Source organism: Trichosurus vulpecula, chromosome 8 (assembly GCF_011100635.1).
Source record: "Trichosurus vulpecula isolate mTriVul1 chromosome 8, mTriVul1.pri, whole genome shotgun sequence".
Taxonomy (NCBI): Eukaryota; Metazoa; Chordata; class Mammalia; order Diprotodontia; family Phalangeridae; genus Trichosurus; species Trichosurus vulpecula.
Window position 1 is genome coordinate 115727609 of NC_050580.1, and position 17633 is coordinate 115745241.

Here is a 17633-nt window from a genome sequence, read left to right on the forward strand (position 1 = left end):
CCTCATCTATTTTCTCTTTCTGTCTAGGTGGTCTCTAGTATACTTCAATAAAAATATCACTTGTTTCTGTCTTCATTGATGTTCCCACAAATACTTTCTACCATGTTTCCCCTACTCTGTTTTATAGATTATTCCTATAAGTATATTTTCTTAATATAAAATGCTACTTTGCCTCAATACCTGTACACCCTTTTCCCTCACTTCATACATACCACCACCATTTTATTCATCTTGTTTCTTTTGAATAAGATATACCTTTTCAGAGGCATATTACAGTTATGGGTTTTATCAGTAATCATAACTCAGGAATATATCTATTTGACCAAATTTGCTTCATTTAGGTAGGATCTCTATTCATCTTCATTGTTATCCATACTTTGTGCATTTTTTATAATCATCTAATGCCATAGCTCCAGTTCTGGATTTTATTTGCTATGAATCTCTGGGTGATTTCTGTTCTTCTGACCACATTATAGCAATTCTCTATGTTATATACCTTGAAGGACATACATAGGTAGTTCCCTCTCTCCCCTTTCCTTTCCAGTTTAAAACTCTTTTGATGAACTTTTCAAGATTCCAGGCAAATACAATCTTACCAGCCTTTTTAAGTTAAGCTGTATCTCTGGCCAGGACTTCCGCGCCTACATTTTAACGTGATGGGAAAATGGAGATCCCATTCAGAGACACCATTTGCTTCTATTTTTATAAAATGCTCTTTGTTTAAGAGTGCTAGCAAATGTCCCATTGATTCTGATTGGATGGTTATATACGGTAACCCATGCTACTGTTTTTATTTTGTCATGTTCTGTGATTGATTTTTAATGATTTTGCATATATTAGTAGAGATGGCGGGGAATACACTGAAGGATGTGTAGATTTCACAGAACCACTAATGAAGAAGGAATAGATGTTGGCTTGGATTCCCTTGGAAAGTCAGTGATTAGAAAGAAGTGTCAGCTGTGGTGATGGGGGTTACTGTGGTCCTGTAACACACCAAAGCATCTTTTTTAGCTGTCAACAAATTTATTTAACTGGCATTTCCACAAGTTTTGTCTTGGCCACAATGTTTTATTCTGGGACCAGTATTGCTATAACTATTGTTCCTAATGATCATCATGGAAACTAGAACTGATATGTGTAATATAAGCATATTTATGAAGTAACAGTTCTGTAGTCTCTTATTAGATGAGTCCATGACAGAATTTAATTTTAGTCACTCAAAAGTAAGTTTTAAAATTTTTGATAGGAAGGAGATGGGACAAGAGGAATGAGACAGAGACAGAAAGGGAGAGTATATATGTAGCTGACCATATTTCCCACATACATACCCAAACTGTGTTACAATAAATTTTGTTATAATAAATGTTAAGTTAAATTCTTAATCCTATAATATGTGTAAGTAAAACAAAACACATTATTAATTAACCATGAAATTTTAACTTGCTAATTATACATGATGAACTATATGTCAATGTTGAATTTAGTTTTGAAATTGACTTTTTTTTCCCCGTTTTCCTTAGGGTGAACCATATCTGAACACTGCCTATGGACACGTGATCTGTTACTGGGATGGTTCTGCTCATTATATGATGTATCTTGTTATGGTGGCAGCAATAGCATGGGAGTAAGTCTGTTCATATGTGTTGGAGTAAGTCTTTTCATGTATGTGTTTATACTGTTATTCTGACTTTGGTATTTGTCATCTGCAAAGGAAATAAATATACATGCATTTGCTTATGATAATAGCCAGAATCTGTATAGTGCCTTAAGGTTTACAAAGCACTTTACAAATGTTATCTCATTTTATCCTTTATAACCCTGGGAGATAGGTGCTATTCTTATCCCTATTCTACATATGAAGAAACCGAGGCAAAAGGAGGCTAATTGACTTGCCCAATGTCATCTGGCGAACTCACATCTTTCATTGTGCCACTTAGCTGCCCTTGCTTAAACAGATGGAACATAAAAAGTATATGTGCAGAATTAGATTTTAAAAGTCAGGATCTCATTTCTTTTCTCCTCTGTTCATTCTTTCAAGGGGAAGCCAGGCTTTATTCATTTATATTTTTGCCCAGACCTGTGATTTCATCAGTGGAGGGTGCTTCAGGTGTGAAAACTCCTGCCATTGACACAATTCAGCAACTGCACTGCATCTTGTAATCTTATGATGCTGGCTTCGGGTTCTGAGAGTTTAAATGACTTGACCCATGAAGGTCATGTGTGTCAGGGGAGGACCTGAGCCCAGGTCAGCCTGACTTTCACGCCAGTCCTCAATCTATTCCACTGTGCTGGCTCTTCTGTTTTTGTAATTTGCAAATAAAATCAGTTTGATGATATAAATAAAACTGCTTTCTTTTCTTCTGCTTTATCATTGTAAAGAGGCACTAAGACCCTGCCATTGTATACTGTGGATTGAAATGGAATCTCAGCAGTAATGTTCCATCATGTTTGATTTACCAGATTGGACATAGCAGGCCTCAGTTTATGTAATTTACTAACCAGAATTAAAATGGAAGACATTAATAATGCTCAGATATTTCTTATCAGTAGCTTTCTAGGACTGGTGGATTAAACGAAGAATTTCTGTTGCAGGGAAAATTACAGATCGATTGGCTTGTACTGGGTGGGCTCTATTATCATGAGTATTGTGGTCTTTCTTCCTGGAAACATTGTGGGTAAGGAATGTCATCTTGAGTTTTAGTTCCTTGTTTTTGAGAATGTAAATTATTTTGCAGTTCTTACTTTAGCAGCAAAATTAAATGGATTGTATTTTGTAGCCAAATTATCCTATAAAGTAAGGCCTCTCTCTTTCATAATTTCTTCCTTAAAACTACCTTTGTACAATTTTTAAGATGTCTGATAGATGATCTGCTACTAATAATTTTCTGATTATTTATAAGACATGTAATTTCTTTTCCATATGTTTCCAAGCCAGTTAGGGCAAAATTGTTAATTCTCTCCATTTTGAGCTTAGTAAAGTGTTTACCTATTTGTGTTAAAAAACATTTTTCATGATTATTTTGAATTCTATCCAATATCTGTTAGAACTCAGTGGATATTTCAGTCACTCAAAGCTTATTTTTTAAATGAAAGTTCTATTTGCCATCTTGGTAAATTAGGGCCTTCATATTACTTTTACTATAGTAATAAGTTAGATAGAACTTGTACAAGCGTTTAAATGCTTTTAAGCAGTTTAAATTTCAAATAACACATAATAGGGGAATGTTTTTGATGCATCTGTCATAATTTCTTTTTTTCTCTCTCTTTTTTTTTTAAATAGGAAAGTATGGAACAAGAATTTGTCCTGCCATTCTCTTAAGCCTGCCATACATTTGTCTTCCCATATGGGCTGCTTTCAGGATCTATAGCCAGCCAGTAGAAATGTGCAGCTACCCTTCAAAGGTGATCATTTCACATTTAAATAGCTCACTCTTAATTCATGGGTCTCAACTACATGGAGCCATTAAATCAACTTGCGCTATTTTGGATCAAAATATTTTTCAGATGTGTATTTAATCGTTGTAGATGAGCTGTACAATTTTGGGTTTATGAGAATTGTTAAGATGACCAAGACATTCAGACTATGTCTGATTTATTTGGCTCATTTTGACTTGGATGTGGTCTTTGATGAATCATCACATGTGATTACATTTGTTCTTAATGTTCATCATCTTTCTTCATTTGACGTAGCAGGGGCTATTTGGGTTTACTTAATGTTATGAAAGTTCTGAATCTTCATTTATTCATCCAATGTCTGGCTAAATTCTTTTGCCCTTGTCCAGGCTAGTGTTTACCTAGGTTCACACACCACTGCCGCCTCAAGGTACAAGCAACATTTACAATTTTTAAGTAGACTTCCTTGAGTTTAAGGTACAATTTGGTGTAATAATTACATTAATCCAGGCTTCTAGGTGGTTCTATTATGCGTTATCAATAATGCATTAAAGGATTATCTGAATGGGCTGAAACACAATACAGTCTTTTATCTGGATTGAGAGAGATCAGTATCAGACAAAGAAATGTGAACATCAAATAATCCAGGATTTCAAGATCTTTCCCCTGCATAGAGGAGGACAGGGAGAGGTCTGATTCAAAAGTCATATCCCTTTCCCCATAATTGGACAAAATGAGATCTTTCCAGCATGAATACAGTTCCAAGTTGTTGTGATGGAAGAAGTTGAGAGGTTTAAATGGTCAAGCTAGCTTGCAAGGCAGAATGGTCAGGATAAACTGGAGTGCCGTAGAGGTAGGTTCCAGATCAAGAAGGGCTGGTAACTTAACATCCATCCCAAGTAAGAGTGGTCAAGATTGACCTTTCAGGTATCTTCCTATGGTCTCTACTGCAAAACAAATTACATTCTTTTTCTAAAAATCTTCCCTTTAATTTCCTACTACTGATATAAGTCTAGTTAAAAAAAAACTAAGCTACAAAATTAAATTTATTTATTTTTTTGGTGGGGAGAGGTAATCAGGATTAAGTGATTTGTTCAGGGTCATACAGCTAGTAAGTATCTGGGGCCATGTTTGAACTCAAATCCTCCTGACCCCAGAGCCAGTGCTCTATGTACTATACCACCTAGCTGCCCCAAAATATAAATTTGTTTTTTAAAAAAAGATTACCAGGGAGATGATCATTCACTTTGCAAAAGAATGAGCTGTGGGAAATTCTTAAAATGTGATTATAACAGTATCATTTATAGAGGATTCATAACAGTATAGATATACATATATGCATGCATACACAGACATAGATAAGCACACATGCATATATGTTGATAACTATCTACCAATAACTACTGTGTAAAAGCTGGTTGGCAGATACATTGGGAACTACGATATTTTCAAGCTGGAAGGAACCTTTTAGTCCAACTTCCTTATTTTACAACAAAAAAGATGATGTAACTTTTTCAAGTTCACTGTTAGTGTGTAGCTTCCGTAATTCTTAAAATCTTTCTGGAGGTCCTTTCAACAGTGACAGTATAGTGGACTTGTTCTCTTCTTTGGCTCTTCTGAAGCCTGTGCTTTAATTACATGCTGTATTTTAGGTCGTTCAAGAAGCCCAGAAGAAGGGGTTGCTAAGAAGACCGCTTGATTTGATCTTTGTCATGTATCTCATCTTAGCAACAGGATTTTGCATATTTAGAGGTTTGGTAAGCATGAAAGATCTCAATAAGATAGTAACCCTAAATTTTAATATTTATGCTTTAAAATAAAAAATGAGAACATTTGCACCATAATTTTATACATATAAATATATACCTCTTATTGGAAACCTGGGACTTTTTAGAGACCCACTGTCTGCTGAAAGATGCTTTTGTTCTGGGAAGTTTTGTGGGCAATTACCTCTGGGAATAAGTTGAATTAGGAAGAAGGTGTTGTTTGAGGGGCACTAGGCAAGCCCACTATCCAAAACAGATTTCTGATCTCTTTTTGTTACCCCAACTTAAGAGATTAATTCCTTTAAATTTTTTTCCCCTATGGTTTAGCTTTTATTTCCTAATGATTACCTTAACTGTGCAGTCTAGCCAGACGTGTGTAAGGAAAAGGGAAATGAAACTCAAAGAGAATGAGAGCAGACTGGGGGTTGGGAAAAAGGAAGGTGTTTTTTCCTAGCTACAGGAAGGACGAATGGTTTGGTGACTAAGACAAAAAAATAAAACCAAAGAACTTATGAGAGTTATAACCATAGTCAACAATGGTGATCTATTTGCTTCTCTTGCCATTTTGGGATCTGACGTTCTCCATGGTTTCCATAATGTTCATGCTTTCTTTCAGCTGGCCAAATACCACATGCTTGCCATTCATCTATTCAATCTTAGCCATACAGATGGAAAACTGGGAGCTATTTAGATGTCATCACAAGTGTGGTTTAAAATGAAAGTCTCAGCAAATTTCTCCTCATAGACTTGCTACCAGTGTCATTATGGTGGGTGAGGTTAACAACCTGGCACATAAACCAAGGAATGATTCTGTGAAAGCCAAATCCCTTGTAACCAGATTCCTTCTCTGCAGTAATCTGAGCATGGGGGTTTTCTGCTCTCTTTGAAACATCATCGACAAATAGCTCAAAGGTTATGTAGCCCAAGAGTTTGTTATTGACGGTAAAGTTGAAGTACAAGATGGGGTTGTCTATGGCTATGGTGAGTGGGGCTTGGGGCAGTGGAGGCAGCTGTAGTTGAGTCAGGCATCAATTCCTTTGAATCTTGAGCATTTAAATAGCCCCCTACTAGAATACAAATACCCATGGATGGGGTAAAATTTTGGAATATTATCAGCTACCATCTTAGACCTAATTAGCTGAGAGCAAAGCCCTAGGAAATTAGATCACAGAATTTGTGCTAGAGAGTTGGTAGAAAAGCAGTGAAGAGACCAGTGGAAGGATCCCAAATATAAATTGCCTACTCCACAGCCTAATGCCTATCCTACTTGCATCAGTCGTGCCTGGCTCTGCTCTTTTAAAATTCATAGATTGAAATCAGAGTATAGATACTACTTTCAAAATGTTCCTTTACTACAGTACCCCGCCCCCAAGCCCTCAAATTCTCTAAGCCCATAGAATGAAAAAGGTGATCTTTTTGGTTATTGAAAAAAGGCAGTAAAATAGGTGGAGATTAGAAGTTCACTTTTTCTTATGAGAGATGGAGATCCAGTGACACTGGCCTCCTGGCTGTTCCTTGAACAAGACCCTCCAAATCTCTGACCTGGGCATTTTCTCTGGCTGTTTTCCATGCCTGGAATACTCTCTCTCCTTTGCTCTGACAGCTGACTTTCTTGGCTTCCTTGAAGTCCCAACTAAAATCCCACCTCCTACAGGAAGCATTCCCCAACTCCTCTTAATTCTAGTGCCTTTCATCTGTTAAATATTTCCTATTTATCCTGTATAAGGCTTGCTCTGTATATATTTGTTTGCATGTTGTGTCTGCCATTAGACTGTAAGCTCCTTGAGGTCAAGAACTATCTTTTGCCTCTTTTTGTAACATCAGTGCTTAGCACAGTGCCTGGCACAGAGTAAGTGCTTAATAAATGTTTACTGATTAATTGATCTTGCTCAGAAAATCATTCAAACTGAGTTCAAACTGTGGTCTCTGCACACAAAAAGGAAGTTGTTTGTTTTTTTTTTGTAATGTATGCTTTAGCTTGGCAGTATTTTAAAAAGACTCCTGGAAGCTAAATGTCATTTCATTTCCCACTCAGCCATTAATATACTTATACTCTCCTTGGAATAAATTCAAATGTATCTTTATAGAAGATTTTCCTTTTTCATTCCTCACTATTATCTGTGAGTTCCAAGTTTCTTGTAATGGCTGAGTAGTTTATGATGTAAACACAATAAATTTAGCTTAACCAGCAGTACTGTGACTAGTGGGACAGAATTATGCCTTTAATAATAAAATCATTTCTGCCTGTAGATTGCTTTGGATTGCCCTGCTGAGCTCTGCCGACTATACATACAATTTCAAGAACCCTACATAAGAGATCCTGCTGGTTATCCCAAACTTCAGGTGATGTAGTTAATGATACTTAAAAGAGGTATTCATGTAATTTTCAGTTTAAAAATGGTAAAATGTTGTTGTATAGCAGGGACATATAATAATATTCAACAGGTGAATTAATTAATTTTTAATCATGATGGATCAAGTATTTATCTCTCCAGATGACAAGGGCAGTGTTTTTCCATACTGCTATGTGAGTGGTAACACAGCTGTGTTCATGTTTTAATATAGATGCTGGCATATATGTTTTATTCAGTTCCATTCTTTGTGATTGCACTCTACGGCCTTATGGTTCCTGGATGTTCTTGGATGCCTGACATAACACTCATTCATGCTGGAGGACTAGCTCAGGTATTAAGAATATTCACTCAATGAAAACATTTTCCGACGTTATAGCTCTTAATGTTGAATGGATAAAATTACATCATAAAGTCAGTGCTTTCTTTTGAGTTGTTGAGTCTTTTTCAGTCGTGTCCTCATTGGGGGTTTTCTTGGCAAAAATACTGGAGTGGTTTGACATTTCCTTCTGCAGCTCATTTTACAGATGAGGAAACTGAGGCAAACAGAGTTAAGTGACTTGTCACACAGCTAGTAAATGTCTGAGACTGGATTTGAATTCACAAAGAGGAGTCTTCCTGACTCCAGGCCTGGCACTCTATCCACTGCAATACCTTGCTTCTCTTAAGTACTTTCTTAACTAGTGCTGAAAAAAGACCCTTTTTCTACTTTTCACTGGAGAAGGATTTCTTAGTCCCATATCCCTGTGCCCACAGAAAAAGGTTTAGAAATCTGATTTTTTGGGAAATTCTTCCCTTGCCTTAAAACCCTTAGATAACTTGCCACTCAGATTTTTGCTTTCATTATTTCTCATTTAAATGTAAAGTCATATATGGGAGGTTGGGTTTGCCCCACTTTGTAACCATGTGTTTTTAATTATATTTTGAAGCCCTGGTAGGAAAACTAGAGAGCTCCACCAGTGACTGCCAAAGTAGCCGCAGTTTTAGAGAAGCACATGATTTATAATTATACTAATGATTTTAGGCCTCCGGTTATGTTAGAAAGAAGGTGTGGTTTTGGGGATGGGTATTCTACTGTAGGATGACAATTTTCCCACTGTCCCTCCGGGCTGGGTTATTAATACTCTCCTTGAACTGTACTAACAGTTCTCATTATTTACAATTTACAGCTACATGTCTTCTCCACAGGATACAAAGTCCCTTGTAAGGAACCACTTCCACCTATGGGCAAAACAGAACCAGTGGTCCGTAAATTAAACAAATAGATCTCTTCAGCACTTTACAACAAATAGGCATATTAGCATATGAATGATTTTTAAGAAGTAAGAATGGTTCATAAATAGCAAAACAAAACTGGGTCTTTTCCAGGAGCAGGTAACTGATTTATATCTAATTTTGTTCTTTAATTTTTCTCATTTTGCTCAAGCAAACTTGAGAAGCAGGTTCAACGAAAGGTTATATGGATTTAGTTAACATTAGTGTAGTAGCAAGGATGGCAATAAAGAGTGTCCTAGGATTTGCAGGGTTATCGAATCAAAAAAGGATATTTCTAGAGCAGCAACCAAAATTCTTAATATCCTAGCCATGCCTTGATTGTGCAAGTTAAAACGTGAGTCACAAATGCTGAAAGAGTTAATGAAGCTTCCGATGTTCTCTATCGCTTCAGCCCTCTTGCACCTTGATTTAATATTGTTTCCAAAGGTTCAAGCACAATCCTGGTTCTAGGCATTAAGTTAATCAGAAATTAAGTCATAAAAGATTAAACCATTTGTGCCTATATTTGTGAAAAGGTAACAGCATGCCACCTAACTTTAAAAGTCTTGATGATGAATTTTGGCCAAGCCAAGTCATATTTTTTCACCCAGAACTGTTATTTTTATTATAATTTTATTATACTTGTCAGTAAGTCACTTTATAGTAAGTAGAACCGAATGAAAATCAAACTCTATTGTTGTCATTTCAAATTAACTTTTTAATATTTGATTGAATACATGCATAGTTTTTTTAGGTAGTTGTAAGCAGTGTGTGGTTTTAGTTTTTCAAAAAATAATATTAACAAATTTAATCCCAGAACATTAATTAGGGCTTCTGTAACTAGATGTTATATATTTGCAACTTTCATGTTAATTCTCAGCTCTCTCAGAAGGTTTCCTCTGCATAAAGGCCAAAAGCATTTTCTTGAGGGTCATAGTCTGTCTTCTGAGAACTTGTGTTATTTATTATAAATCTGTGTTTATTAGGGCTCAGGGACAGATTTTCCTTTTAGTTTATCTCAGATGGGTTTTTTAGACCTTTTTTTGGAACCAAGTTTGATCACATCAGGAATTCTAAATTACTTGGAAGTTGAACTTACTAAATTGTATTTCTAGCTGATATGGTAATTTACAATTATAGCATAGCTGTCAAAAATCTTTCAAAATAACCATAGGAGACTTGGTTTTTGTTTGACTGTTTGTTTTTTGGATTCCTTGAGGATTTAGAAGCATCTAAGGAAGCAAGTTTGGAGTGAATTCCCAGGAGAGGTGTTTCTGAGCAACTGTGATTTGAATGCTGGGAACTTTCCACTACCTGAAGCTTTTCCCCTCACTGTGATTTCTTCTTAGAGTTGCAAAAATACAACTATTTTTGTAAATAGATATGTAATATTAAAAAAAACCTCTTCTTTCACTAACTTCCTCTCTCCAACTCCACCCTATGCTTTTGTTCTAGTGTGTCTAAAAATGTAAAACTATTCTAAAAAAAAAAACCTAAACAAACCCCCCCCCCAAAAAAAAAAAACCTCTCAGAAACAAAATCTTTGGCCATAAGTGATAGAGAAAAAATTTGTATTTTCTCTAAGACAGTTAAAGAAGATAGTAATGGATGATTTTGTTACAGAGAGATAGCACTGTAAGTCACATATGATATCATTATATGTCAGTGAGCTATGGTAAAAAATTAAGTTGTGTTTGTCCTTCATTTTCAAAGAGGACCATGACATCAGGAAAATGATGACAAGACTTGCAGTTGACTTTAATTTGAGTGAGGGAGGGCTGTGCAAGGTCACCAGCCTCCCTTTCTCCTCCAGAGCCATCTGGGTCCAGTGGCCTGATATTCACCAGGACAACTAGAGATGGCCCAGGATGAATTAGGAAATCCTGGCCCTTTCAGGCTAAGGTCTTTTCAGGTTCTCACTTTGAGTGAGGTTAACGCCCATTCAGTGAATAGGCCTCTGTAAGAAGTGAGTCAAGGGATGGCCCCTTTAATTAGAAAAAACAGAAAAAAAATCAAACTGGGAGGGAAAGACTCTCAGGGTTGCTACTCAAAAGAGAAGCAGTTACCATTGACATTCACTCTGAGCCAGGAGGGCCCAAAAAATAGGCATTAAGTGGAGCTTGGGCAGGGTCCTATTGTGGTCCAATCAGTGAGTCTCAGAGTAAAATGGGTCAGAAAAAAGAAAGAGAAAGAAAGAAAGGAAGAAAGGAAGAGGAACAATCCTGTATTCTTTTGGGCATATCATTGAATCTTTAAATGGAAGGGATCTTAAAGGTCATATATTCCAGCCTCCTGCTCAATGCAAGAAAATTCCCTTTAAGGAGGTCCTTGACAAGGAGTCATTGTGCACATTCCTCATGCTGGGGAATTCACTACTTCTTATGGTAATATTCATTCTATTACTGGACATCTATAAGTTTTAAAAATTATTAGCCATGAAAATTACAAGACAGAACCTTAAAACAAAGTTAAAATAACCCCATACTTTTTCAACTTAAAGTCTCTTAATTTATTTTCAAGTATTAAATATCCAAGGAGAAACAACAAAGAACGGATTCATGGGTATGGTTAGAATGTTGAGTTCTCAATATGTTTTTCTTTCTCTTCGGCAAAAGCTATAATTATTTTTTAAAATGATTCCTTATATCAGGAAAGTGTTCCTTTCCTGAAGGTGAACAAGGTGAAAAAGGGAAGGGTTTTTTGGTTTGGTTTTGTTTTGAGAATAAGGAAAAGAGTAATGGGCATTTTGATACAGAAGGGATTATAAAAAAGTCTTTCCCCTTTCCAAACACAGATTTTCCAATATCTCTGCCAGGCCTCACCCTCGGCAATGTTGTAAAGTCAGTTAAGTTTATCTTTGGCTCCCCAACCTCCCCTTTTGGGACAATTATCCTCTATCCTTGGTGTATTCCCTCCCCTTTGATTCTACTTTCTCCTCACCCCAGAGCACAGAGCACTCCTCAACACTTTCTTCATCAAAACCTGATTTCAGTAAAGGATCAAATCAGTGCCCTCTTATTTAGTATAAATTGTTTCATGTGTTGCTTCTCCTGGAGGTATTTGAATTTTAATGGAGGTCAACAGAGGGAATTGCCAATTGTGGAATTTCCAGCATCAAGTCACTGTTTTAGTAGAGGTACTTTCAGTGCCCTGAAATCATATCCTATCAACAACTGGCTGCTACTTTAGTGTGGTAGTTGTCTTTGTCTTTTTTTTTTTCTCTCCAGCAGTTCAGTAAATGGCCTGAGATTTGACTGGTTAGAGGACATTATTATCATATTTGTTGGATGCTTGCAGACAACTTTATCTCCTCTCATTTATTTTAGCTTCCTCACTGTTGCTATAGTGTGCCAAAAATTAGTTCAACAGCAGCTCTGACAAACATTTATTCAATGCCTCCTTTAAAAAATGGAACATGCAAGACAAATCAATTCAGGTATGCTGTAAGATGCTCGGTGTTACAGAATCAAATCAAAGCTGTGGCATATAATTTGATATAAAATCTATTTTGAGTAGTGAATGATGCTGGCAGATGTCAAACAATAAAGGCTCCTGTAAACCTGTTTCCTCCTGGCATCTGAGTTGCCATTAAAAAAAGAGCTCTAGATTGAGAAATCTGGGTTTGGTTTTTGATTTCACCAGATGTTCTGTGAGTCTGGATATAATGCATAATTTGTGTCTTAGTTCCTAATCCATAAATTGAGGCTGCCAATGTCTGTACAATATAAAGTACTTTTGTATAATGTTATAGGTATAATTTTGTACATACAACTTCCTAATTTCAAAAATTATAAAGCAAAATATGAAGTGTTTTGGAATCTTTAGAAAGAACAATATGCTTTTATTATTCCATGGTTTCTATTTTTTGCCTCCACATTCTGCATTTTGGATATAGGAATGACTGCTTCTTAGTGCCTTTTTTAAAGTGGAAAGCATATATACTTTGATAGCTCTGTAAACTCATTGATATGGATACTTCGTCCAAAGGTGCAGATCATAATCCATCTGTTCCTTCTCTTCCTGTATGACCCTTTTCCAGGTCCTCCTGTAGAGCCTGAATTAGGAGTACACTTAACATTCCAAGGCCTTTAGATCTCTTAAAATGACTAAGAATATATACCCTATCCACTGGTTATCTTTTGGTCTTGCTGCATGACCTGCCCACCTTCTTTTCTGGTCATAAATCTCCAGTGATGTCTTTCATTGGTAAAATGTCCCAGCCTAGTCATGCCCGTCATGTTCCTGTCTACCACCAATGTAATTTCCCAAAACCAATCATGCCTGCTCTGCTCCTTTTATTCACCTCTGGCTTCAGTTCAGGCTCCATTCCCTGTGTCTGCCCAGATCTATGAAGTGTACAGATCAATGAACTGTATATCATACTCTGAACAGTATTCATTCTTTATGCAATTGGTTTTTCCTCTGTAAAACTCATTAGAGTGATCACGTATCTCATGATATTCTGGGGTTTGATACACTCAGCAATGTTATCCCCAAACAAAAGCATCTAAAAAAAGGAACTCTGTACTGATCATTCTCCAAGACTGTAGCAGACACCTTTGGCAAATGTGATTATCTGCCTGTCTTATACCTCACTGGATTTTGATAACTGGAGATCTTTAAACATAGTCATCTCTGTTATATCTTTCAGGATATTCGAATGATTCTGACATGTACATAGGAAACACCTTGCAATGTTATGTTAACAAACAGTAAATGCAGTATAATTTTACACTCTCTACACCTTTAAGTCAGTTGTGACTCTAAAAGATATGGTTGGCGTTAGAATATTGTGGTGAAAGTCTTACCTGTTTTCTTATGTGGGATGGCCTTGATGGACATAGATGAACATTTTACAGGGATGAGAAAGTAGGCACACAGGTTGGCAGTAACTGGCAGACCTTCAGTTACCTACTTTTATTGTTCACCTTTTTTTAAAAAAATTTTTAGTAATAATAGGGTCCAAGATATTTTCCAGGCCATTGATATCCTTCCTTCTTTTAGATATTTGGAAAAGCAATCTCTTAATGGCTTCACAATTGGTTTGCCTCCAGCATGGACAACCCTTGTATTTACATGGACTACATCTGTTTATACCTGGTAAAATTCAGCTGCTTTTACCATCTTTGGCTTTTTAAGTACCATTTCTCCTTAATATGGCACATTGAAGGCTATGATGTCCAAATATGGTGGCCCCACTGCCATTGATAAGAGATTTTCATGACTGTAGTATTAATTGGTGATATGCAAATAACGACATGAAATATTTTACCCTAGACAAGGATCAGTAGAAATCTCTTTCCCTTGAATTAGATATGAGAACTTTTCTCAATCTAATGGGCATTTGGTCTACTTCATAGACTTGTTCAGCTATATAAACACTGAACTAGAGAGACTAGAACAAACATTATTTAAAAGTAAAATAAATGCCAATTTCATAAAAGAAAATATCAGTAAACCTGCTTACTTAAGATTAATTTTTAGCCAGTGACTAGCTTTATTTTGGCAGATCACTAATATCACCATAGAAAAAGGATCATCCATTATAAAGGTTTCCTTCATTAGATTTACCTCGACTTGTTTTATTTCATCCTAAAGTCGGAAAAATTTTTAAAAAACCTGAGGTTTAAATACTTAAATTTAAAAAATTAGACCACCACTTGGGATGAAGAGCAGCTGGCAAAGAATATACTTGTCTGGAATCTTGAAAATCAGTTTGAAGCAAAAAAGTTTTAAACTGAAAAGGAAGGAAGGAAGAGAAAATTGCTTATGTATATCTACCAATAGTCAGAAAAATAGCAGTAGAGTCATCTGTTTCACTATTAGGAGTCACCCACTGGAGTAGGAAATGGCAAACCACTCTAGTATCTTTACCAAGAAAACCCCAAATGTAGTCATGAAGAGTTAGATACAACTGAAAAATAACTGAACAAAACAACTATTCCACAGGAGACAAAATTCAAGAATGGACCAGTAATTAAATCAACACCTTCGGATATTTATGCATAAATGTGCCAATTATGAGTAACAAGATTTAGAGATCTTAAAAGGCAAGTTTGACCTTAAGTAACTGAACTTAATTATAATATAGCACTGAAAGGGTAAATCTAATTAAAAAGAAAAAAAATAGGTGAAAGTGTTTTTTGGGGGGAGGAATGGGGGGTGGGGAATATCATTGTATATTGACAATATATGGAAAAATCCAGGAATGGAAGATGGGGGAGAGGGGAGACATGGTAGAAGACATTTAGGTAAAGATTAGTGGGGGTGCAATAAAGTAAGATTTTCATTGGGTCATAACTATAGACCACTTGAACAGAAAGGTGAAATAGATCAAGAGTTTGGGAAAAAGCTTGCAGGCATGATAAAATAGTGATGAGAGACCTAAGTTATCTGGATCTGCTGGAGCTGTCTTTCAGCCAAAAGCAGAGCGATTCATCATTTTCTGACATGTGTTACTGACAATTTCATCCTTTTAATTGTGGGAGAATGAGCCCAAAAGGGAAAATTCTAGTTGAGACCTAATTCTTACCAACTGAACTGGCTGCTGGGGTAGAAATGAGGAGAACCTTGAGAAGAATGACTATTCTATTTTAGAAGTCCAGATAGAGAAAGAAGTTAAATGGAATAATTTTACATGTTCCCTAGATTTTATAAGAACAGAGTTTGAAGGACTGGTAGAACCTCATGGCCCCATAGACTAAAATTCTGTATAGGTTGTCAGCTCAAGAGGGGTAGGAAAGTTCTCAGGAATGAAATTCTGAAAACAAAGTGAAACAGTACCAATGAAGAGGGAAAAGGTTTTATTTTTGTTTTTAAGATACATATGTGAGTGTATATGAGGTTCACCAACCAATGTTTATTTTTTAAAAATCACATGTAGCAGATAGAGAAGCAAGGTTAGGTAACAAAGAGTGAATATAAATATATGATATTATCATTTAAGAATGGTGCGAAGGGTGCTAAGATTTAGAATGGGCTGAGGTTAGTGAGGAAAAGCTAGGGATAGCAAGAAGTTTTGTTGGTTAACCTGGGGAAAGGAGAATCAAAGAAGAGACAGACACCCTGCTGCTCATTAGGGATGGGAGGAAGACAACTGTCAATAGAGAGGATGCAAAGTTTCTTATTTTCTCTACCAAAGAAAATTATTGTTAGATTGGAAAGAACAGAACAAAAATGGCTAGTAAGGAGTCAATACCCTGAGCCAAATAAGGTGATAGTAAGAGAACACCAGGCTGCCTTTAATAAGGTTAAGTCACATTGCCCAGGTGAACTACATTCTCAGGTCCTGAAGAATTGGCTGATGTGATTACTGAATGAGCCACAGCTGTTGATAGTTGAAAGCCCACAGTGGTTTTGAAAGTACACTGTGGTTTTGGAGAAAGGCAGATGTGCCAAATTAAAAGACTTTGGGGCGGGGGTGGGGAAGAGGTGCAAGAAAGTCAACAAACTAAGACCAATAAGCTTGATTTTGATTTCTGGCAGAAATTCTTAGATGGATTATTAAAAGGGCAAGGGAAAGAAATAAACTTTTATATGGCACCTATTAAGTACCAGGGACCGTGCTAAGCACTTTGCAAATATAATGTCATTTGATCCTCACAACAACCCTTTGAGGGAGGTGCTGTTATCATCCCCACTTTACAGTTGAAGAAACTGATGCAAACAGCGGTTAAGTGACTTGCCTGGGGTCACATAGCCAGTAAGGGACAGGGAAAGGATGGTTAGTGAACATTTAGAAAAGGGGTGATCACAAAGAGCCAGCATGTCTTTATCAAGAGCAGCCTAGTTTCAATTGCTTTTTTTTTACTAAAAGAATAGCTAGACTAAGTGAACGTATATTTATCTAGATTTTAGTTAAACATTTGACAGAACCTGTGACCAACAGAGATGATATGTGTGCTAGTCAAAATAGTAGTTAGGTGGCATCAGAATTGGTTGAATGTCTGTAGCCAAAAGGTAGTCATTAGTATTTTCCATGGCAATGTGGAAATGTCCCAGATGTCTGTGCTTAGCCCTGCATTATTCATCATTTTTATCAGCGACTTCAGTGATGTCACAGATGGTACACTTATCAAATTTCCCAAGGACACAGTGTTGGGAAGTATAGCTCACACATTGAATCACAAGAGTCGAAATTCAGAAAGACCTCGATAGGTAGGAAGGACACTGGGGAAAATATAAAGGCAACATAAAATGTGGATAAATATAAAGCTTTACAATTGGATTTAAAATGTCAGTGTTATTAGTGTAAGTTGGGAGAGGCACAGCCAGGCGGCATTTGGTCTACAAAAGGATAGGAAGTTTTTATTCAAATTCTGCACACTTTAGGTGACTTAACATTGTGATGTAAGAGAATGTTGACATGATTTTGGCCTTCAGTTAAGAAAGGGATAATGGCCAAGAGTAAATAGGTGGGGCTGGTTCCTTTGCATTCTGGCCTGGGAGTACTGGGTTCAGTCCTGGGCACTAAAGGACATTGAGAAGCTGAATAACATCTACAGGAGAACAACCAGTATGAGCAAATGAATGAATGCGTATTACATATAATCTATATTATACGTAATACGTGGCAACATAACCAGCATGTTGATAAAAGGACTTTGAGTTCATATCATACAAGAGGAAGCTAAAGGAACTTTAGAAATGGTTGGTTATAGAAGACTTAGGGAGGAGGATGTGATAACTTTCATCAAGTATTCAAGGTCCTGTTGTAGAACAGAAGAAACACACTTGTTTTATTTGAGGTGCAGGAGCAGTGGGTAAAAGTTGTAGATAAACAAACTGAGGCTTGATATAAGGAAAAACTTTCTAATCATAAGCACTCTCTAAAAGCGGAATAAGCTGCCTTGAGGAATTAGTGGGTTCC

General features: G+C 36.5%; 1 protein-coding gene across 3 annotated transcripts in view; it reads left to right on the forward strand.

Moving 5' to 3' along the window:
• The window catches only part of TM6SF1 (transmembrane 6 superfamily member 1), a 41375-nt gene that overhangs the window by 17366 nt on the left and 6376 nt on the right, over positions 1 to 17633 (forward strand). Inside the window, exons 4-9 of one of the 3 annotated variants that reach the window (XM_036737141.1) lie at positions 1521 to 1624; positions 2593 to 2675; positions 3281 to 3402; positions 5046 to 5150; positions 7410 to 7502; positions 7725 to 7844. In XM_036737141.1, the coding sequence (XP_036593036.1) occupies positions 1521 to 1624; positions 2593 to 2675; positions 3281 to 3402; positions 5046 to 5150; positions 7410 to 7502; positions 7725 to 7844 (627 nt within the window). Of the gene's footprint in view, positions 1 to 1520; positions 1625 to 2592; positions 2676 to 3280; positions 3403 to 5045; positions 5151 to 7409; positions 7503 to 7724; positions 7845 to 17633 lie in introns of those variants that run through there. The other 2 variants (XM_036737142.1, XM_036737143.1) reach the window with 2 other exon arrangements.